This window comes from Zosterops lateralis, assembly GCF_965231275.1.
Source record: "Zosterops lateralis genome assembly, chromosome: 6".
Classification (NCBI taxonomy): domain Eukaryota; kingdom Metazoa; phylum Chordata; class Aves; order Passeriformes; family Zosteropidae; genus Zosterops; species Zosterops lateralis.
The window spans coordinates 10,590,784-10,613,820 of record NC_139761.1 but is presented as its reverse complement, the minus strand read 5'-3'; the positions used below and the strand labels follow the sequence as shown (position 1 = coordinate 10,613,820).

At 41.4% G+C, this 23,037-nt stretch overlaps 1 protein-coding gene across 1 annotated transcript in view; it reads left to right on the top strand.

The window, feature by feature from the left end:
- The window catches only part of RCOR1 (REST corepressor 1), an 83,456-nt gene extending 67,170 nt beyond the window's left edge, over window positions 1-16,286 (top strand). The window contains exons 7-12 of the mRNA XM_083862982.1: window positions 2,292-2,370; window positions 6,880-7,074; window positions 8,062-8,139; window positions 8,308-8,365; window positions 8,922-9,151; window positions 11,911-16,286. Of these exons, the coding sequence (XP_083719108.1) occupies window positions 2,292-2,370; window positions 6,880-7,074; window positions 8,062-8,139; window positions 8,308-8,365; window positions 8,922-9,151; window positions 11,911-11,952 (682 nt within the window). The 3' untranslated portion in view covers window positions 11,953-16,286. The remainder of the gene's footprint in view (window positions 1-2,291; window positions 2,371-6,879; window positions 7,075-8,061; window positions 8,140-8,307; window positions 8,366-8,921; window positions 9,152-11,910) is intronic.
- Window positions 16,287-23,037: the final 6,751 nt, after the last annotated feature.

The window sequence follows — 23,037 nt, the reverse complement described above, 5'->3', positions numbered from 1 at the left end:
CTGCAAGAGCCTTTTCCCTCAGAGGAGTTGATGCATTTCCCAGTTGGCCATTTGCTGGCTCCACTGCATATGAGCAAGTCTTGTTTGGGAAGGGGGAAGAAATGTGTTTCTAGGGTTGAGCTGTGATACACCAATGACTCACTCAACCTCTCCCATCTCTCCATTAGGTCAGCAGTACTTGCTTAACAGGCAAGGCCAGGGAGAATGCTGCCAGCCAACTTGTCCAGTATTTGGTTGGCTTTCTTTGACCTGAGTGTCTTTTTCCATTCTATTCTTTTCTCTTTTCTGCAGAGGCTGTCTTTTCCTGCTCCCCATCTTGGTTGTTGGGGATTTTTGTTTGTTTTTCAGTTTTCCTACTAAGTTACTGGTGGGGGAAAATCTTTTGTATGGAGTATGTGTTTCTCTGGTACTATGTAGTTTAGGGTCTTTTAATACTCATCTCTCTTTTTGTTCTATGCTCATAAATGAAATCACTGGAATTTAGAAATACAGCACTCAGTACCTGTGCCTTTTTGCTAGGAAAAGTAGCACCTCAGACCATCTGGTGAACGGGAAAGAACTGTATGGGCTGGTGTGTGCTGTAATCTTGTAACGTTTGAGGAAGGCAGCTGGATTGGAAATGCTTAACTTGATTTACATCTGCAGGAAGCTATGCATCAGGCCGTCAGCTTGGTGTTTGATTTCTGTTCTTCCCCTCCATTATGTAAAATAGTCAAAACCCCTACACCCTCAAAGGATTTGTCAGTGCAGCCATGCAGGTTGTGGAATCTACTCTGAGTGAGTTTAGGATGCCTGGATTTTCAGGTTGTACTGTGCCATTTGGTGTTGGTAGAACTTCAGAAGTGTTCTTTGGTTATGGCAATCAGTGTCTATGACTGCAGAAATGAGGGGGGTGGGCTTTAATTTAGCTCATGTCTAGGGAACTTGCTAGAATACAAGAGCAAACTATCAGCACAGCAAAGACTATTGTGAAAAGGCTGAAATCTGAACCTAGGAAGAACAAAAGGAAGTTCTTCTGGAGATGAGGTTAAGAGAAGGGGCAGTCCGAGGTATCTCACTCAAATACCTCTATATCCCTTTTGTGGCTAGACAGGGAAATTCCCCAGCCCATCAGATTGCCACTAACACAACTCTCGGTGCATTTAGGACCAGGTTTTCAGCAGCCGTTTTAAGTTGTATGTGAGGGGCTTTGTATGTGCAGCTCTGGGAGGGAATTACTTGGGAGTTGATTCCCTGGAATCATCATTACCCAAAGCAATTAGCTGTTGGCTTGGGAGAGCAGAAGTGGCTTGTACAACTGACTGCTCTTGTGGAGAAGGATGGCAGCCCATTCTTCCTTAGGGAGATGGCCATTGTGAGTGCTGATGCCACAGCCAAGCTCCTGCTGCCTGTGACACAGCCCTGCACTGGAGCTGTGACCTAACTGCACCAGCTGATGTTCCTCAGCATGGGCTATGAAGTTTGATATGTCAAAATAGGTTTATTTCTTTTGATTAGAAAAAAAAATGCTTTGATTATATCAACTTATTTCTTCTGTTTCTGGGCATCATTTCAAATGCTGCAATTAACTTTGGTTGTGTACAGTACAAAAATTCTAAATTGTGAAAATGCATTTGATTTAATATCTGATTAAAATTCTGCCTAAGCCAGACTGGACAGGTGTGCCAAAATCATGTTGAATGTAGCCCCAATTTCATGCCTGTTCTTACTCTGTAACTGATAATGTCCTTTTCTTTTCCAGGGGAGAATGAAATGTCAGGCTGTCACTAAAAAAAAAAAAAAAAAAAAAGGCAACAAAAAAAACCCCCCCACAAACGAACCAAACATTTTTTGTGCTTGTTCTTGAGGGAGTTCATCTTGTGCATGTCTATTTTGCTAAATATTCAATCAAGAGTTGTATGAAATGTGTCTTAGCTACTTGCTGTATTTTTAAGTCTTTCTTTCTGTCTCAGTTTGCCTCAAGTAAAAATGTTTAGTGTCCCATGTTCTTTGAAAGATAACTTGTGAAATTAATTTCAAGTCTCTTGCCTTCATGTGTGTAGATTTATTTTGCCTAAGTACACTGCTCAGAAGTGTTCATGTATGGACTATCCTCAGAATTAAGAATTTATTGACGTAAACCAAACCCAAATAAAATCATCACCAACCCCCCAAAAAACCCACATCCTGGGAATGAAACTAAGGAAAGCTGTTGGGCTTGCTGTGGCATTCATGCATTTGTTTTAGCATGCTATTCATAGAAAAAGAGAGGCTCGCAAACTAATACAGTACTGTTTGCTTTTGTCTTCCAGTGAAGATGAAATGGAAGAAGCAAATGGAAATAACCCTATTGACATTGAAGTTGAACAAAACAAGGAGAGCAAAAAGGAGGTATAATTCTTTTTCTTACTCCTGTACAAATGAAAGTGTTTACTTACTAGCTACTTTGTGTAGAAGCTGACAGTATCTAATTTTCTTTAGTACTTTGTAGAGTTGTCATACAAGAAAAGAATTGTCTTCAGAATTATTCTTAGATCAAGGCGAGTATAGATAAATAAGTTACTGTGGATAGAGCTAGGAAAATTTAACCCATGATAATGTACTGTGTGATTGTTTTCAGTCTCTTTTATCCTCTCTTTGCCTGTGTTAGCTTAAACCATCCTCAGTGGTTTAAATCAACCTAACTGCATGGAGATGGAGTAGAAGCGCATCCCCATGTGGAGATGGCTTGGTGGAGGGGAAGTACATCCTTTTGTTCTAGGTAGAACAACAGTGCATTATGTACATGTTAGACTGTAAGGTACATTCCTGATGTACTGAAATCCCCAGCAATACTTGTCACTTCACTGGCACCAGGATTGCAGCTGTATTGGTGAAAAGTAAAGGAGGAAGTTTTTGTGACCAATTCGTTTTGTCTGGCTGGGTGGCCTTGGCCTGTTGTTACATCAGCTCAAAATGTAGTACTTGCATCTCACTTCAAGTACTTCATTTTCAGTGGGCACTGAGTTCTGGATGAAAATAGCTACACAAATGCAACAGTTCTGAAAACCCAGCCTGTGATGCCCTACAGGAAATCATAAACTTCATGTGTATAACCTGCAGGTTACCTGTTACTAAATAAAAGCACCTCGTTCAGGTGCAGTGTGGGTTGTATTTATGAGTTACAGGAAGATGCTTAAGACCTTCTCTCCTTGAAGTTAGCTCCCTTTTCTGGTTTCTTCTAGCCTGATTTCTCTCCCACTCTCTCTCTCCTAGTCTCTCTCTTTCTTGCAGTCATTCTATTTCATTTCTTAATTTTTTAAAGGTTATATTTAGGGAAAACCCACTAGAAGTATTTAAAAACATGATCCCACGCAGTCAAAAAAAAAAAGTCCCAGAGTAACAGTTCTGTCAGTCACTTTCAGTGAGATTAATTTCTCCAACAAATAATTTTGAATGGAAGTAACTGAAAATTCACAACATTCCCATCTGCTCTTCACCTATGTAAGGGTGCTCTCTAGACTTTCCAGGAAAGTTTAGCTGTTGTTTCCACTGAAGGAACCAGTACTCTTGATGTCTTCCTTGGGGCAGAGTGGATGTGAAGCCATTTGTATTAATCCTTACAAGAAACTGAGTTCTCAGAAGCCTCAGCAACACCCAGACAGGAAGGGTTCTCACTTGGCTAAGTTGCAGCTGCGTACTGCAGCTCTGCAGTGTTTAGTAAACAATACTATTGTCTCATTTCCCATTATTTTAATAAATTCACAGTTTAGATTTTTCCATAAGCTCTTTAAAAGCTTGCATTTGTAAAAGAGCTCCCTTCAACCTTCCTTATTATTTTTTCTTCCTAGCCAATGCTGACATGTCCTCAACTTGCTGCAGAGGAGGGAAAGGTAGTTCTTCATCAACTTGGCTGCAAGTTTTAAGGCCAAACCAGATCAGATGTTTGGTTTGGACAGTTACTATCAAGACATTTTTGCAGAAAATCTTAGTGCGGTGGGAGGCTTTATGCCCTCCTTGTCACACTAGTACAGGCCATGGCATTCCAACCAATCTGAAACTCATGAAGCATGTGCAGTCTGGCTGTGTATGCCATGGCAGGCAGCCTTATGGGGACTTTTCAGGACAGGGATTGTGCTGGAGAGCAAAATGGAGCTGACAGTCTTCCATAGTCTGGAGAGGAGGAGACTCAGGGGAGACCTCTATCACTCTCTACAACTACCTGAAAGGAGGTTGTAGAAGGTGGAGTTCAGTGTCTTCTCTCAGGCAACCAGGGACACAATGAAAGAAAATATCCTCAAGGGGGGTTCAGGTTGGATATCAGGAAGAAATTTTTCACTGAAAGGTTAAGCACTGGAATGGGCTGCTTAAGGACCTAGAGTCACCATCCCTGGAGGTGTTCAAGAAACGACTGGACATGGTAGTTAGTGCTGTGGTTTAGTTGACAAGTGTTTGGTCAAATGTTGGACTCCATGATCTTGGAGGTCTTCTCCAACCTTAATGATTCAGTGATTCTGATTTTACAGTACCTGAACTCAGGGCTTATTGAAATGTCATGAGAGAGAGCAGGGAACCAGGAGGGGATAAGTTTGTTCTTGATCATTAGGTTTCTTTTAATGATGTGGTCAGACAGGCAGGGGCTATGATGTGCCAGCAGCCCAGGACTCTTACTGTAAAGAACCTCCCTGTCCCAGATCTGCAGAGATGTTTTTTTTCAGCTCTGAGACATGTTGGTTGCTCTCTGACTTACCCAGTAACACTGGGATTTCTCAGAGTTTCTGAAATTTCTCTTTTGTTTCCTCTTTTGAGGATCATTGGAGGGGGAATCTTCCTTTTTTGTTTACTTTCAGTGTTAGTGCAACTGTTTGGATTTCCTTGCATAGTGACTCGGTAATACTGAGGTCATGACCTAGACCTGCTTTCTTTGTATCTTCGTTGTTCCAGGAATTGCCTCCCACTTCATCTTCTGTTTTTTGTAGCTTGAGATAGCTTTATCTTCTTTTTACACAGGGAAATCTGAGGAAAGGAACTTTGTATTAAGGGGTTTGTAAGACTGAAGTGTGCTGGATAGCAGTGGCAATATCTAAATAAAAAGGAGCACTGATAAATCCCTTCTAAATCCCTGCATTTTAATTCTCTCTGGTTTTCAAAAGTTGATTTAATTCTAGAGGGAAATGTGTGTGGCCAGGCAGGAAGAGTTTCCAGGACAGACTAGATGTTCCAATTTTTGCTGGGGCCTAGAGGCATTTGGAACTGTCAAAAATTGTTCTGCTGGAGCTCTGGTTCTTGTTCACAAAACAAAAGAGCTTTGCAGTTTTTTGAACTGTGTGAAACAGTCATTTGAAACTGCTTTCATTTTTCTTTAATGTTGAGACTTCTGGGATGTTTGCACTGCAGGCATTGCCTGTTGGTCAACAGCCAGCCTGAACCTGTGGTGAGGCATTGCTGCATGGTCCTGGGAAGCAGTGTATGTAGATGAAATATGAATGGATCTGAAATGTCTATCCATGCTGAATAATTTACCTGGCTCAATTATCAATGTGCTCCTTTCTGAAGCAGAGAGCAGAGCTTGCTTCACTTGTTCATAGCTAAGCCAGTCTGGTTTCTCCTGCTCACCATTGCCCTCTGCAAAAAGAAATAGGGGTATTCCTCCTGCAATGGCCAGAGTTACCTCTGGGCTTGCCCTAGGCATTGTATCTCATGGAATACTTTGCACCAATGGATAGAAGAAAAAGGTTGAGAGCAGGCAACTGTCCACATTGCTGCTGCTGTGGGGCTCGACTATTGTGCCCATGAGGAGGGTGAAAGCTTTTATCTGTAATAGCTATGCTGAGTCCTTTGGGAGTCAGAACCTCTTACTTGGGGTTTGGTGCTCAGCCTCATGTGGTTTCAAATGCAGCATTCAATGCTAATGAGCAAATGCCACAAACTGTGTAAATACTGCACATAGCTGCAAATTAGGAGGAAAACAATAGCACCAAGTGAAGCCAATGTGTTTAAAGCTCACAGTGGTCAAACAGAGGATTCAGATGTACTGCTTCCCTCTCTGCTTTTTCTCTCCTTGCCACCCTTCTGATCTGTGTTCTTGGCCAGGCTCCAGTCACTGGGTAATAAATCTTAGGTATGAGTTGATTGTTGAGTGTAACTTCTGGAGGAAATGGTTTTGCTATCTTAGAATCAGGTGTCCTCTTGAAGGATCTGTAGTAAGTGTCCTGACTAATCTACCTGTCTTTGCTTTAGACATAAAGGATGAAAATAGGAAATGGTCTGTGAAATACTCCTTTTTTCAAAAAAGACTTAAAGTATATTTTAGACAAAACTGCACCATTTTGATGGAACAGTTGATACACAAGTGTTATGCAAGTAAACCTTGCTTCCAAGAAATGGTGTAACAATCTAAGAATTATCCTGTTGTCACCTCACTCCTTTATCCTTTGCCTTTAAATAAATTTGGGTTATTCCTTCCTGTGTCTGTCAGGTAGTAAAACAATTCTCAGTAAACTGTTTTAGTTATGTTCTTTCTGTCTCCACATTTCACTTTGTTTCCTTCTGGTGTTCATTTAAACTGGTGCATTCCGATTGGATGATGAAAACAAGAAGAGGGATTTTGGAGGTTTGAAAATAACCAGGACATTTAACAAATGTAAATTTGGGCATCTGTCTCCCAAAATGAGAATGGGCAGGGAAGGCAACCACAGTATCTCTGTAAACACTGAAAGCTGCTAAGGGAAAGGAGAAATTTGTATAAGACAGTTTTGTATGAATGCCACTTAAAGCAAAAATGTCTTCCTGTCTGCATACTGGCATTGTAGTTCTCCAGCCTTTGATGGTGGCCAAAAATCAGAGTCACAGAATGGTTTGAGCTGGAAGGGATCTCTAAAGTTACTTAGTTTTGTAAAATGACTGACTGCTGTCTGCCAGGTGCCGCCTGCTGAAACTGTCCCTCAGGTGAAGAAGGAGAAGCACAGTACACAGGCCAAGAACAGAGCAAAGAGGAAACCTCCCAAAGGAATGTTCCTTTCCCAGGAGGATGTGGAGGCTGTTTCTGCCAATGCAACAGCTGCTACCACTGTACTCAGACAACTGGACATGGAATTAGTCTCAATCAAACGGCAGGTATGAACGGAGTCATACAGGAGTAACTGCTGGGTTTGCTGGTAGTGTCTGTTGCAGTCTACAAAGCTGGCAGGAATTTGTAGCTTGGCAGTGATGATGCACAATGCTACATGCCTTAGTTGACAAGCTGCTGTCCCTATGCTCTGAATGCAGCTCTGTGTTTTACCTCTCCTAGGTTTTAGTTCTGTGGGCAAGCCTACTTACAACCTGAAGTAAAGCAAGGAAAAGTTCATAGCAGAGACTTGAAGGAACATTTGTTGGCACTTAGCTTTTCTTGCAGTTCAGAATTTCTTCTGTTTAAACTGTAACTTTCCTCAGGTGACACTGGTTTCAGCAGTATCTGATTCCCATCTGCAGCAGCTGTTTCCTTTGCCTTTTCATGTGGTACTTTTAGAAGCAGCAGATATGTTCAGCTTAGTCTTTCCTAGATGGGTATCGTAACAAACTCCCTATGTACCTTTGCTTCCCTGATGGATCTGCCTTTTAAACAAATGCTTTTCAAGTATCTGTGAGTAAATACAGGTTTGCTACATGAGTTTGTTGCCTAGATCTGAGCATTTTGCTGTTTCTAAAGCAGAGATCTGTCTCAAGCTCTTTATTAAACTTAATGGAATTGGTATTTTGGCCTGAAGCCTTTTTCTTGGCACTCTGGGAGAAGCTGAACTCTTCTATCAGTCTTTGATTCATTACTTGCTGCAGATTGGTTTGGTCTTCTTATGCTTGGCTTTTTACAGACCTGGAAGTTGGGGCAGTTCTTGCTCCAAATAACTTGTAGGCAAAAGAAAATAAATTAAATGGGATCTCCAGATTTGCCAGCTGCTCCTGCTGTACATTATTCCAATATAGCAAAACTTTCTTTTTGGAAAAGACAGGCTGTGAGAAAAACTGGAAGACTGAGTTTGTGAGGTTCCTGCCAAGGCTGCTGGAAAAAGGCTTGTCCAAAGTTATTTTTTAATCCTTCTTAAAGGGCTGAAACTTTCTTTTCAGATTCAGAATATCAAACAGACAAACAGCGCGCTCAAAGAAAAGCTTGAAGGTGGTATAGAACAATACAGACTTCCAGAGGTGAGACCATTTTCTGATCTTTGTTAATTGTGAAGATAAATGCTAATGATATACTTTAACTAGCAGTTAATTCCTTGTTGCACTTTTGAGAGGTTTTTATAAGCTCAGATACAAGTGAAAGTATATAAATGAAGTTACATAATTTTTGTTGTTGTCTTTGTTGTCTAGGTCGTCCAGAAATTTAATGCACGTTGGACCACAGATGAGCAGCTTCTTGCTGTACAAGGTATGGCACTACAAGTTTATTTGTGCTTCAGTTGTTGATAGTCAAAACCCTGCTGCATTTCAGAGCTGAGTTTCTTTTCAGTGGCTGAGGAAGGAGGACTTGGACACTGCCGTGTACTAATGCTCGAAGAATGTGTTTGAACAAGGAAACAATATTCCCCCTTCCCCTCCCTGGGCAATATAAATGGCATCATATGAATATTTGCAAATAATGTCTGCTTGTCCAAGCTTTTAGAAAGTGAAACTCTGCTGGAGTCGCTGCTATGATCTTTGCCTGTGTAACTTTTCAAGCAGTACAGGCAGATTTACACAGGTCTTGTATGTGAGACTCTGACCATCTTTTACTACACCTCTATTTTCTTCTCTTCTCCAGGGCTGATCTTAACTGTACCTCTTGCCCAGTTTAGACATTTTTTTTTTAGTCCTGGATTAATCTGAAGAAGGTTTGAAACCTTGACAGAAGTTCAACTTTGGATATTTATGCTGTGACTTGAGCCTGATTTGTGGTCTTTGTGGAAATAACACACTGCTTTTGTTTTTCTTTCTGTTGCTTTTAGCAATCAGGAAATACGGCCGAGACTTTCAGGCAATCTCTGATGTGATTGGAAACAAATCTGTGGTGCAAGTGAAAAACTTTTTTGTAAATTATCGACGTCGTTTCAACATAGATGAAGTCCTACAGGAGTGGGAGGCAGAGCATGGCAAAGAGGAGACAAATGGAACCAATAGCCAGAAGCCTGTAAAATCCCCTGATAATTCCACTAAAATGTCTGAAGAGGAAGATGAGGTAAATCCAATTTAAAAGTCACATAAAATCCCCAGTCTAAGCTCAGTTCAGAGAGATGTGTTTGTGCATTTATATATTGTAAGAGCATCTGTCACTTACAGGGACAAGGTATTCTGCAAACCTGAGATATTCTAGAATATGTGGTTTTATTGCAAGTGTCGTGGGTAGAAAGGGCCTTCCCTTCAGCCACCAGCCTCGGCTGAAGGGAAGTCCCAAAGAGAGAGGGAGAGAGCAAGCTGGCAGGGGTCAGAGTGCAGGGGGAAGAGAGCAGAGGTAAGAGCAGGGAAAAGAGAGAAAAAGAGCGAGGTTCTGGTTACAATACATTATATCTCCTTTTGTGATGAATATTCTGATTTATAGTGACCAACCAATACAAGACACAAAATCCTATAGAATCTACATACAGCCTATAAGAACTACTACACTACCATGTGTTATATTTTAAACTCTAAAAACTACTCTTTAGACTTTTCTGTTTTGCCACATTGACCTTTGGACCCCTTAGCCAGCAGAAAGGTTTTGTTCAATCAAAAGGGATTCTCCTTCAGCTGGCCAGGCTATTGTCTTCAGGTTATACAGCAACTAAGACTTGGTATCCTACAACTCAAAGTAAGCTTCCATTTCTATTTCGATTATAGGCTTCATATTTCAGAATCTTTTGCTAAGCAATCATATTTATAAGGTTTCCCTGATTAATCTTCCCCAACAATATATGTAGTCTTTGCAAAAGCCATTTTTGTCAATCTTCAATCTGTGCATATTTCACTTTATTGGGATATACAATTCCAGTACTGATTTGGGGAATTGGGAAATCCAGGCTTGTATGACAGTGGAAGGAGAACAGTAAATTTGCAGCCCTCTGACAGTATGTGTATCTCATCAGAATACAGATGTTTTAAAACCTCTTGCTGCTGAAACCCCGTGCATCTTTATCTCGCTTGGATGTTTTCCCTGCACTCAGTACTCCCAGCTCTTCTAGGTTTGGCTTTGTGGTACCATAGAGTCTTCTGAGCCAAAGCTTGTTCTTTCATTTTTGGTGAGTGATTTCACTCAAATGAAGGGAAGAATGCCATAAGCAAGATGAGTGTGTGTGAAACTTCACTCTGGAATTACCTAAAGGCAAAGTTTCCCTAATTTTACAGCTGTTTCTATAAAGGCAAATTCTAGGAGCAATCTCTCCTTGATGGAAGTTCAGAGTTAACACTTCTCCAAAGGCCATGTAGGTTTGAAATTAACAAAGAGACTGTAGGATGTTTAAGTATGGAAATTAGTTACAAAATTTTAGTATTAACAATAAAGACTAATCTTCAGTCTTGCAGAAGAAAACCATGGTAGAGTTTTCTGTGTTAAAAAGTCTGATCAAGGACTCCCTTTGGCCTAATTTATGAGACAACTTGGTGAAAAAGCTGTGTATTGTAAATGCAAGCACAGTCAACAGGGTAAGGCAAATTTTGGTCATGCATGGAGTAAAGACTTATCAGTGTGCTGTATATTTTATCAGTGTGCTGTATATTTTTGTTGCCCTGATTAGGGCTGGATTGCTTGGGCACTGTCCTTCAGACATTCAGAAAGTGAAAGTTCACTGCTTCACAAAACCTAATAACAGGCTATTCAAAGATTCTTATATTTGGGAACTAAGTCCAAAGGTGTGACAGACGAACAAAACCAAAGTCAGAGAACTTGCCTTCACAGGCTTGTGTGAGTGAAATTGTCCCATTCTTCCAGAATTGAGAAGTGGAGCAAAGAAGCATTGGTGCTAGTACATAGCCACCAATTTGAAAGATACATGGCTCTTGTCACTGGCTTTTCCTGTGACCTGTAGAATTATATGTTGGTAATGCAGAGCTTTTCTTCTCTGAGCCCTCTGAGATTCTTCCTACCTTCAAATACACCGTTGCTTCTGAAAGCTGAGGTCAAAAAAGGAGAGTCTCACTTGACCTAGGGAAAAAATTCTTCAGCACTGGGGTGGGCTGATGAGGTGTATGGATTCTGGAGCAGTGAGGATCCCAAATGAGTTGGGAGAGAGTGGAGGAATGATAACAAGGTCTGGTAAAACTACTACTAGAGCAGCAGTTGTGATCCCCAGATTGGTGATGGAAAGTGCCCACTCTGGAGCAGAGCAAGTGCTGAGTGGTGGGAACCAGACCAAAAGAAGCTGTGAATGTGGTGCCCTTGTCTTCAGAAGTGTAAGCACAGTGCTGACTGTCTGTCAGTGCTTCTGAGGCCAAAGTGGAACATCATTGGGGTTATGACACAAGTGACCTGCATGGGCTGGGAGTGGGCTCCTGGTGCAGTGCTGCAAGGCTGGTGCCTGCTCCTGAGGGCACTTGCACAGGCAGTGTCTGGTCAAGTCAGGTGGACTCAGCAGTAGCCAGAAGACTTTGCTGGCCTAACACTGAAATCCCTCAGGTGCTTTTTTCCCTGACACACCTTGGCTGCCTAATGTAAGGTTCATCAGGGCTCTGAGGGCTTTGGGCTTTGCCATAGCAAGTGGCCATTGTTCTTTTTATTTGAAGGGGAGAGGTGAGGCTGCTGGTTATAAAGCAGTATCCACTCTAGTCCTGTGTGTTTGCATTTCCAACGACAAATCCCAGTGTGCCTCAGAATAGGGAAAGCTGTTGGAATTCATCTCGTGTGCCAGGGTTGTATGTTTTGTCACTGTCAGTACCACGGATTTGGCTGAAATTTGGAGATGCAAGAAAGCCTATGTGTATTCATTTTAAACTAAATATCTGCTTTTTCTTCCCCCTTCCCTCCAGGCTACTTCTGTTCTTGATGTCAGATATGCATCTGCTTCGTGAGAAGGTGCTGTAGCCTAGAACAATTTGTGTTGACTACTGTGTTATCCAGGATATCAGGTATTAGCAAACCTCAGACAGCCATCTGCATCATATCTGTGGACAAGCAGCTATTACCAAAAAAAAGGCAAACGCTTCCAGTCCTGTGCTACATCTGCCTTAATCTCCCCTCATTTCTCCATACTGCCTCCACTTTCTTTCAAAAGCACCCAGGTAGCTCAGCTCTCCATTTCACCAACGTCATGCTTAAGCATGGGGACTTCTAGAACCAGTAACACCTGTTTATAAATTTTGACCAACCTGCAAAACAAGGAGCTCCTTAGCAGCCCCACAGTAACTACACATTAGGAGTTCTTATAATACTTGGTCCGTAAGGTATAAGTATGTATTGCTGCATGGCCTTGTGGTCTCCGCTTCCTGTGTATTCTTACGATGACACTATGATTAGTGAGCTTTCTATAAAGGAGGGGCCTGTGCACATGCCACCCATGTCAGGTTTGTTCTGCAGTGACAGGACATGTTAGCAAGCAATCATGAATAATGCAAAGTGATAGGAAATGTTATTTCTAAGGTTTGGTCAGTCCAAGGTTGTAGCTGTAACTCATAACACTTCTGGTTTGTGCAATTCTCTTTCCACTGTATGTGTGTGTTCTTGCTTCATAGAAAGCTCCCTAATCGAGCGTTTTATTCCTGTATATTTTAATGGCTTTTATTTAGTGCAAAAGGGAATACTTAACCTGGAACTGTTTGATACGCTGTTTAACCCCTGGCATTCAGCATTTGCATTGTAACTTGTTAAGTGAGTGCTACACAACTTTCTTTTTCCTGATCCTCTGTGGGATTAAGTCAAAACAACTTTCTCTGGTGCCTCTCCTTTTGGGGAATATGTGCCTTTTTGCATTTGGCAACCATAGATCACTTTCTGTCCCAGTGTCTCATTCCTCTTCAGAGCGCTGTTTGCCAAAGACATCAAACTGCTTCTCCCACTGGAAGTTTGGATGAGGGTTGGAGTACAAAATTCAACCTTCAAGAGTTTTTGGTTTCTTGGAAGTGTAAGAACCGGAGAAGAACCGGGTTAATTTTCATTGGCCATTTTAACCCTTCTGAAGCACACATCGCTTTCATGTTCTGAACCAAAATATGCAATTTAAAATCTAAGAGGTGCTTTTCCAAATACTTGGTGCATGCAGCTTTCAAATCCCAGCCCTCTGCTCGGATGGCCTATCTAGCTGGCTTGAACTGGAACTGTTGTTGCAAGTGCCCTGGGAGGGCTTTGCACCTTGAACGAGGTGGTTGCTGACTGCCGAGCAGACAGTGTCCAGGAGAGCTAGAAGCAGCAGTATTACTCCTTGTCCAATGGAAAGCCGCAAAATAACACTAGTCACAAAGCATTTAAAAATGGTTAATTTAATGATGTTGGAAAAAACCACCAGGTGTCTTTGCAGGTGGAAGAAAGGACCTTTCTTGCCTCTCTGCAGAGGATTCAAGCCAGATGGCACACAGTGGTGCACAGCACCAGCCTTTCTTAACACAACTTGAAATGGGCCAGCCTGTGCCTGGCCTGCAGCTGAGGTTTGTGGGGCTCAGGGCCGAGCCCCAGACTTGGTGCTGAAATTTGGCTGCTGTGCTGTGCCATGCTGTGTGCTGTGGTGACTCTGCTCTCTGTACCCAAGAAGGGCAGGCTAATGCTAGCTGGGCAGCAGAGCTGGCTCTGGCACTTCCTGCAGTGTGGTCACAGCCCCAGGAAAGGCAGGGGACATGGCCTCTTGTAGCAGTGAGGTGTGGTCTTGCCCTTGGGCCGTGTGTGAGGAAAGTAATTCAACATCAGAAACTGGGCAACAACACACAGGCACAGCACAGGTAGAGATTTCCTAGGGCAAGTTAGAGTGTGGAGCCCCAAAAGGGACTGTTTCAGCCACTTGGCAGCTGTTTCTGAGCAGTTCCATTCTTGTAGCTCCAGAGAGGTCCTCTGAGGTGATGGGAGGATGGAAGGGAGCTATTCCCTATCCTCTCTATTGCTGTTTGTGTCTCTGCAGCTGTTGCTGTGGACTGGCAGCTCTGGTGGCTCAAATGTTCCTTCAGACCTGTGCCAGTTGGAGCTCGGAATCCCTTGTGGGAAGGAATGCTAGGTGTTAGCCAGTGTGAATTAGGAATAAAGACCGGGCAAATAGCACTGTGAATCCAGTTGACAGTTGTGGTGTAAAGCAATGCTGCTCTTTAGAAACACTCTAGTATTAAATATTAAACCTCCTGCTGGTACCAATGCATGGAGACAGGTCCTCACTGGTGTGGGAGTGGTGTGGGAGCTTGCATCCCAGCTGGGGGAACTCATCAGGAGAGGCTTCTGCTGGAGACCTGTGAGGACTTCTCATTGGTTTTTGCCCTCAAATCTGTTCATCTTATCAGAAAAGTTGTGTTTTGGCTTCATCCCCATGGGGTAGGGGGAAACGTGTATAATTTGTGATATTAGGAAGAAAAAAGTTGTTTAATTACTTTTCAGTTGACTGCTATCTTATTGTAGTTGATACATGCAATATAATAGCACTGTATTTTAAACGTTTAGTTTTTTACATTCTCTTGAACTATGTTTTTAAATGGGATAAAATCATTTTAGCTTTTGAAATGGTTTGACCTTGTTTAGGTGAAGACCCTCTTTTTCTTTTGTTAAATGGGTCAAGCATTAGATACATCAACTGGTTGAATTCTGACTAGAAGGGTCCACAAAGATAACTGCATAAGATAAGAATATTCACTTAAATTTTGTTTCTTAAACTATCGATGTGAATGTCATAATTATATATATTTTGTGGAAAATGGGAAATTATTTCTCCTAAGTATAAGTTATTGTGCAAAATATGGTATCGTTAAAGAAAATGATAGTTTAAGTTTTAGTTTTAGAAATCTTAAAGATATAAAAGTGTATTGCATATGCATAAACAAATTTCGTTTGTTCTATTTAATTTTTATGTAGTTGTGTAAAGTGCTAGGTAACTTCTTTTTCCACTTATCCATTAAAACAACCTTGTTACTTGAATATTCGTGTTTAACTGGTTTGAAACAGTGATCAATTTTTGTAATATAATCTTATAACCAAGGGAAAAAAAATACATGCCTCAGTTGTGCTTAACAGTAAAGCAACAATGTACAATCAGATGCTTAAGACCGTAGTAGCCATACCTGGTAGTGCAACCACAATGGTTGTGTCTCGATATATTTAATACCAATGGGGATAATGGTTTCTTAATATATTTTTACAAGTTCGCAACCAGGAAGACCCCATGAGTATCCACTAGAACACTTTTTTAATAGTTAAAATAAGAGTGAAACTCTTGCTCTCTTAAAGCAATGTCCTGACAAACGTTTTTCTTTCCTGTACAAGTACATCAGAAACATTATGTATTAAAATATGCTCATTGTCACTTTAAATTTCAGTTTTTATTCTATGAAATCGCTAATATGCTGTTGGTATTCTTGCACACCAAATATGAGCCAAACAGTGCATTACACTAATTTGATCACTGGATTTGTGAACAAAAATCTCCAAGTTAATGAAATGCAAAAATATCACAGGATATTTTTTTTTTGATAATGTGTTATTTTTCAAATTGGTGTGAATTTCTGCATAGCCCATTCAGCAATGAGTGGGCTGATACTTTACAAAAAAAGAGAAAAATTATTTTATTAGCTCCAGCTTGTCTTCAGTAAGTCAAAATCTAGTGATCTTGTGCAATGCCCCTAAAGCAAATACTTTCTGCCACTCCCTGGATTAATGCAGCTTTTCCTGTTGATAGTAAAGCACAATTGCAGTGAAAGTTACAGTTCAGAAGATGGAAGGTCAGTATAGTCTATGCATGTTGTATAATAATGAGTGTTTACATTCATATTCTCCTAAAATAAAATTTATACTGGAGTGTATAGTATTCCATTATGTAGATTTTATCAATTTTGTTAACTGCTTATAGATTGCTTAAAAGAAGTTTTTTCAAGATTTTAAAAGATGTATAAGGTTAAGTTTGCAAATATAATGGAAATGCTGTATAGCTTTTGAAGTGACGAAATACTCGTTGGGATTTTAAAGAAAGTATGTTGTAATAATGCTGTTGTAAGTAATATTTTAAATGTCTTTTTTGCCTGTTTTCTATTATTCAGCACACTTACTGTGATGAATGTTCATAGCATTATAAAATTGCTTAGCCACTGAAAAGTAACATTTGGTTTTGGATTATTTTACTGTATGAGGAATTATAGTGGGGTAAATTCCTTTGTGAAATTCTACATAATTCATTTTTCTATGATTTCCAATGTTTGCTGACATCAAATAAAATTTTTTCAAGCCATTGATGTAATAAAATATGTAGTAAAATGTTATTGATGTAAAGTGTGGTTGTGATGTGTAACTGACCCCCTACATTTCAGATTTTGGTCAGGAAATGCAAAAGGGGTTTTCCCCTTCCTGAGACAAGGAGACCTAAGATAAAGAGAACCCCTGAAGAATTAACTGATGCCTCTTTGTTTCATGTAAAAAACACTTACCTGTATAAGTGAACAAAATTGTCATCTTTCAAATGAAAGAAACACATTTAAAATACATAGGAAAAGGCAACACTTGGCCTCAAAGCTTAGCAGTGTGCAGTGTTGCTGTTGAAGATACTCAGAAGGGCAGGAAATTTTGCACCTTGGAAATTTCAGGAATATCATGTTTTCTGTCTTCACATGCTGGGGTGCTGCTAAGCACTAAACACAGAAGCACAGACAAGACTTTCTGGGGCTGTTTTTGGGAAGCTGCTTTGAGCAGGCAGGTCCCAGCAATGCTCTGAGAGCCCATGATTGGTACAGGACAGGTGATGAGAAGTTCTCTGCTTTGCTCCTGTGTGTTAAAGGCTGCAGAACTACAGCAGGGCACTGATGGTTTCCAGCTCTGCAGCCTATGGAGGGCAGGAATTAGTCATGCATTTCTATATTGTAAAGCAAAGTGGTAGGGAGGGAGACTGATTTGGGGTTTTGGAAGAAAAAGCAGCATTTTTGCGAGCTGATGTTTCCTTACTGGAAAGCATTCCTTGTAATTTTCCTGCTGGTAGAGAATATGGTACCAATAGTGTAAGGTAGCAATCTGCTTTTTTAGGGGAGTTACTCGACTCAAAGCACTTAAACCTTCAATACAAACCAGCCCTTCTTGCCTATGTGCCCCCCAACTCCAAAGTAAAACAAAGAGAAACAAATTAAAAAGAAGGAAATTCCTTTCAATCAGGGAGCATTAAAAGGTAAAGAAATGGGGACTTCTCTGCCTGAACACATACTCTTCTGAGGAGTCTGGAGCAAAGGTAAAGTAGTGATAATACCACTGTTTTTGGAAACACAGGTGCTGTATCTGTGCCTGGTAATGATATGTATTTGTAAATGGGAATGCAGTGTTGAATTAATGCTGTATTATTCCTGATAGTCTGTCCTGCATAAACATATTGGAATCTGAACGTGGTGGCACTGAGCACTTCTCCCTTAGAGTCAGACATGCCTTGCAGGATGTGATACAAGCTGGAGTTTAGGCTGAAAGGGAAGGAGTTCACTGTTGGTGCTGTTAAGTGTGCCAGGATCTTAATATGATCCCCAAGTATCAGCTCTGTGAAGTAACAGTATAAATCTGGATTTAATTTCATAAACCATCTTCCAGCCTGAAAGATGCAGAGTGATGTTTGAGAGAAAACCAGGTATCAAACCTGTGATTCACCTCTCAAGCATGCTCTGGCTTATCCACCCAAATAGCCTTTGAAGTAGTAAGAGTAAATGTAATTTCTGGTCATGCTTTTAGTAAACAGTCAACAAAATGTGTATGTACAAACAAAATCAAACAAAAACATTTCTGCAAAGGGCCTGCTGACATTGGTAGAGAAATTATTTTCTTTTGCTGCAGAAGAACTGAGAAGGAATCACTGTAGAATTTTATGGCAATGAAGTTTCTAAGGTTATCAAGAAGGGAATTCTTGAGGACAGTAGTGTAGAGAGATCTGAACTTGGATAGATGGAGAAATCACTTGGAAATTTCCCCTGCTGAAAGGAGAGAAGTTTGTATGGAAGAAGGCTGCAGCCTAGCCTAACAAGGGCAGGAAAGGGCAGGATTTACTGATTTGAGTGAAATCATTGACCAGGTAAGAAGTTCACACTGGGTAGATCAGGAAATGGGAGTCACGTCATGCTGACTTCTTGTTTGTAGCTGGAGATGAGGGTGAAGGAGAGGTGAGTTGTTTGTTCTGCTTCTGGACATGTTCTTAGTTTTCATGAAGGTAGTTTGCAACAGGAGAAGGTGTGTGAAATGATGGAAATAAAATGTGAAGTGGGAGATGTTTTTCCCCTCTGCACACTTTGGGGGCACAGACCTAATTTGTCTGACATTAGCACACGAGACTGGCTTAGCAAGACCTGGATAAGCTTTTGAAATGGATGATGAGACTGTGTATGACAAAACTGAACTGATTTCTATTAGAAAAAGATGAATAGGAGATCTCGGCAGCTGCAGACTTGATGCTGCCTTGTGTATTCAAGGTTTAGAATAAGACACAATGGAAAATGAATTAATGAAATAGAAGAATAGGTGCAGTGGGTTTGCCAGAGATCCACGTGTGCCTGACTATTCTATGGCAAGGTGCAGGATTCATCAGTGGATAGGGATATCACTGCCTGAGCTCGCTGTCCAGAACCCCTTAGAGAGAAATAAGCTTTTCTGGGGTATAATTAATTTAATCCTAAATTAGATGTTGAAAACTGATCTAATGTATTACATCCTGAAAGTGCTTATTCCCTTCCTTATTATAGATCAAGGTAGAGCCTAGGGCTCTGTCTGTGATGTGGGAGCTGGGCATTAACCACACTGGTGCCATGGCTGCCTGGGCTTAACCCAAGAGAGGACAAGGATTTGGACCCCTCACTGCAGTGCTGGGCGTTGTACTTGGAGCTGGACAAAGAAATGTTGATGCCTTAATCTAAGGCTTTGGAAAGTTCCTCTGGGGTATTGTGTTCCTGATACAAGATAGTGTGGGGAATCTGGGATGGTTGCAAACTTCTGGAGCTTCTAAACAAGTATGTTTTCAAGATCCCAAATTTTCATTGCTTGTTGGAATTTGCCTCTGATTACAGAACTAGCTCCACAGTGGCTTGGAACCTTTTACGTGCTCTGTAAATTTACCTTTATTGTGTGGGGAACCCCACTGGGACAAATTTCAATTCCTTTGAGCCCTGTACCCCACCTCTCTTGAAGGGATGGCTCAGGTAAGAGGTGTCTGTGAAGAAGTATCACTAATGCTGAAAATGTTATAATGGTATATTTTCTACCATGTTTAGCCTTTCCAGTACAACTTCAGGGACAGCTTTGCTAATGCCAAAAGTAGCTTTGTGTCTCTTATCAATATGTTGTGCTGTTAATGCTCCCAAAAAATAAATTAAAACCAACTATTAATAAACCAAACCCAAAAGCAGTCAATTGGATGTTCTCCTTTAAGCTAATTCCCTTTTGCTGCATGACTGGTTCTCTCCCCCTTGTACGGTCAAGTCTCACTAGCACAAATATTCTGAGAAGATAACTTTTAAGCTTAAACAAATTATCCTTTAAAAGTATTTGTATAAAGATTTCAGTTTCTGCAATTAATCATGGGAGGCCGTGGGTTCAGCACCGTGCTTTACTGGGGAAGCAAACAATACCCTGTGCCTGTGCTCCATCACAAGCAGCCTCTCACTTTGACTTTCAATGAGTGACCCAGAACCACAGTGGGATTTAGCAGCAGAAAAATAATTTAAGAGAACTGTTCCATGCACACAGGGAAGATAAACTACTCAAGCAATTTGTTATGAACAATGCCTTTAGCCCAAGGCATGGATGGATAACTTCTCTTCCCCATGGTTTTATTTTAGTGCATTGTTAGCAGTGAGTGCTGCGATCTGCCAGGGCTCCAGATTTGTGGTTCAGCATTCAGTGTCAAGAAAAAAGATCATAATAAATATGAACTGACTTGCATCTTCTTTTCCCTCAAATATTCACTGCCTAGGGCCTCCAGAATGAGAAATACACCGAGTCCTCTTCTGCCAGCCTGGCTTCCAAGGTGCAGAGAAAAATCTCTTACAATAAGACGAGAAAACTTGATTTTTTTTTGTGTGTGTGTGTGTCTGTGTCTGTATACGTCTATATTTACCATAAGTCCCCCAGATTATGGAATGTAGCCCCTGCTATAGGCATTTAAAAAATAGCCTAATCCAACCTTTGTTAGGTGTATTTACATAGTCTGCAGAGAGAGTTGGATCAGGTGGATAGTAAATAACTTCATAACGTTAGAGCAAATGCAGTTTTAAATGATTACCTGTCAGCCTCTCATTAGGTGTGGGCCAAGCAGAAACTTGACAAGATGTGCCTTGCTAATGAGGGGATGTGTTGGTGTGCTGTGAGGAGCAGCAAGGTTTCAGCAATGCTTTATTGACTTGAGAGAGTGTTCAGCTCCTCAAATGGCTTCCTTGTTAATTGCTGGACCTGTTTTGAGGACACAGAGGAGGAAATTATGTTGCATTCAAGAAACATTTTCCTTTGTCTACTGGAGATGGTAATTTCATGGATTGAACTGGGTAATCTCAAGGATTTCACTTGTAATTGTACTAACAAGAGGGCAGTGAATATGGTCCAGTTTTCCATTCTTCTGCAATGTTATGAAAAGCAAAAGTTATCTGTAAAATGAAGCAAAGAAGGTGTTTGTGATTTTTGTTGCTGTTCTTCAATTTAAAGATTGCCATAAATCAGTGGAATCATCTCTGTAATCTCTGTTTCCCTTGTAAAGGTGCATTTTTTTCATTTAGTAACTCAGTTTTGTTTCTACAGCCTCCTGGGATGGAGAGGTCACAGTGCTGTATTAATGAAAGCTGAGTAATTGAGATGGTTTTCAATGTTTTTACATTTTAGTAAAAAGTTAAATGTTTACTTAATGGCCCGTAAACCCTCAGGAGAATATGTCTTTGTTTAAAAATTCAGCACCTGCTAAAGGCTTCAAACAACTGCTGGTTGCTTGGGGGGACTCACAGCATCACTGTGAGTTGCTAACATGCTCATGGAGGTGGAGCAAAACTAGAATTGCTGCTAATTTCTGCCAAACCCAAGGCAAAGTTAACTTGACATCTGCAGATGGGCAGTGTTAGGATGTGTCCTTCCCATGGATTAGTCAGTCCTAGAATAACGACCAGTTAGGGCTTGCACTGCCAGCCTGTGGGTGTTTGGGAGGTAAAACCCTTAGCTAATGTTACACAGTAATAGAAGAGCAGTTATGTTCCTAAGGAAGAGACATTTCCTAGTCCTTGTGCTACATGGCTACCAGAAGCCCCAGAATTGTCATTACAGGCAGTGTGATCAAACAAGGTGTTGTAGCAGAGGTTTGTGGTGGATCTAGTCTAATAGCAAAGGGTTCTTTTTGGCTGATGTAAGACAAGCCCCATGAAAAGTCAATGGTGGTGGGAAGGAGCTGAGTGGAGCTGCATGTCCCTGTTGGAGGAACATCACAGAGGCTGAGGTTGTGTAGCAGACTGGAGGGATGGGTCCTTAGCTGGATGCAAGGGGCTTCTGGAGAGATATCAGCATGGACTTGCTCTCTGAAGGCTCAAGTTCTCTGACACTAGAAGGATATTGCCCTTGGTGTTGGCTTGCTCCTTGGCAATGGTGGTAATTTTAGCAGTTTTTTCTGGAAACTCCTAACCAGGCATAATCAAAGAACAGAGTAAAGTTGGAGAGCACAAGAAGAATGTCTTGATATTATACACATCAACAAGATTGCTGGGCTGTGCTCCAGTGGCAGATTAGCGTGGGCGTCTAGAAATCAACAGAAGGTACCTGGAACCTATGCTGGGAGCACTGGAAGCACCATCACAGTCTGTGGGGGAGTTTGGGCTTGGGACTGCTGCCACAATCCTGTCTCTGAGGCCATTCCTGAATAATGGATAAAAAGTTTGGGTTGTTTTCCCTGCTGAGTCTGGCTGCACATCACAATTTCCCTTTTTTCACAACAGCCTTTTATAGCAGGTTGTTCTCCTAGAATAGCTGGAGCCTTGGAGAACAGTGTCCAAATTTCTTCAGTGTGTGACTGTTTTGTTCTAAATGAGTTGTTTTGCAGGCAGACCCCTAAGGGCCACTTGCCTGGGTGGCTTTAGCTCGGCTTGGTTTATTTTTTGTATACTAATTATTCCTTTGAGATTCACTTTGTGATTTCTGTTCAGCTGTTTAGGTGTCTCAGCTGAGAAGACAAAGTAACATGTCATTTAAGTAAATTAGTACGTGAAAACTGTGTGTCGTGTGTCCTGAAGTGTTTGATTAATGCTCACAGAAGCCTTTGGAAGCCATGTGTTTGTGGCTGGAAGCTGGGCAATGTGTGCAGCTGCTGTCTTAAACAGCGCCTGCAGCAGAAGCTGGGGAAGAAACTATCAGCCCTACAGGAGGAAAGGGGCATGGATGTATCCATCCATTTCCTCTGCACTCCTTCCAGGCCTAAATCTGCATTACTCTGGCCATTCAAAGCTACTGAAATCTGCTGGCGAAAAATCCACCTGTTGTCCAGTGGTGAGGCTGAGGCTGCACAAGGGCGATGGCAGGAATGGTGAGGGGATGGAGGGAAGTGGTGCCAGTCGTTGGGGGATGGAAGGGAGGCACTGAGTGTAGGCTGTGCCCCTGGAGCAGGGAGCAGCTCGGAGTCCTGAACTGACAATTTATTTTTGCAGGAGATGTTTCTTTGGCCAGGGAGGATGAACAGGTGGATGCTTCAGCCCAGGCTGTGTGGTAGGGCTGGAAATCAGCTCTTGACAAAGTCCTGGAAATGAGGTGGCAAAGGGAATTAATCATTAGCAAAGCTGAGTGACAGATGTGCCACATTCTTTATTGCTGTGAAACTTTGGGTTTGGTTATCTTTGTACAGAAACTCTTTCTCAATAGCCTATGTTCAATGCAGGAGTGCCAGGTGGCACCTCGAGCCTGTACTTTGCCAGAGTAGGCAAATCTCTGAGGAGGCAGGGATGGGGAAGGTGTTCCCAGTGGCCCTGAAAAGGAATTAATCTTGTCTGATGACAGCCCAGGCAATA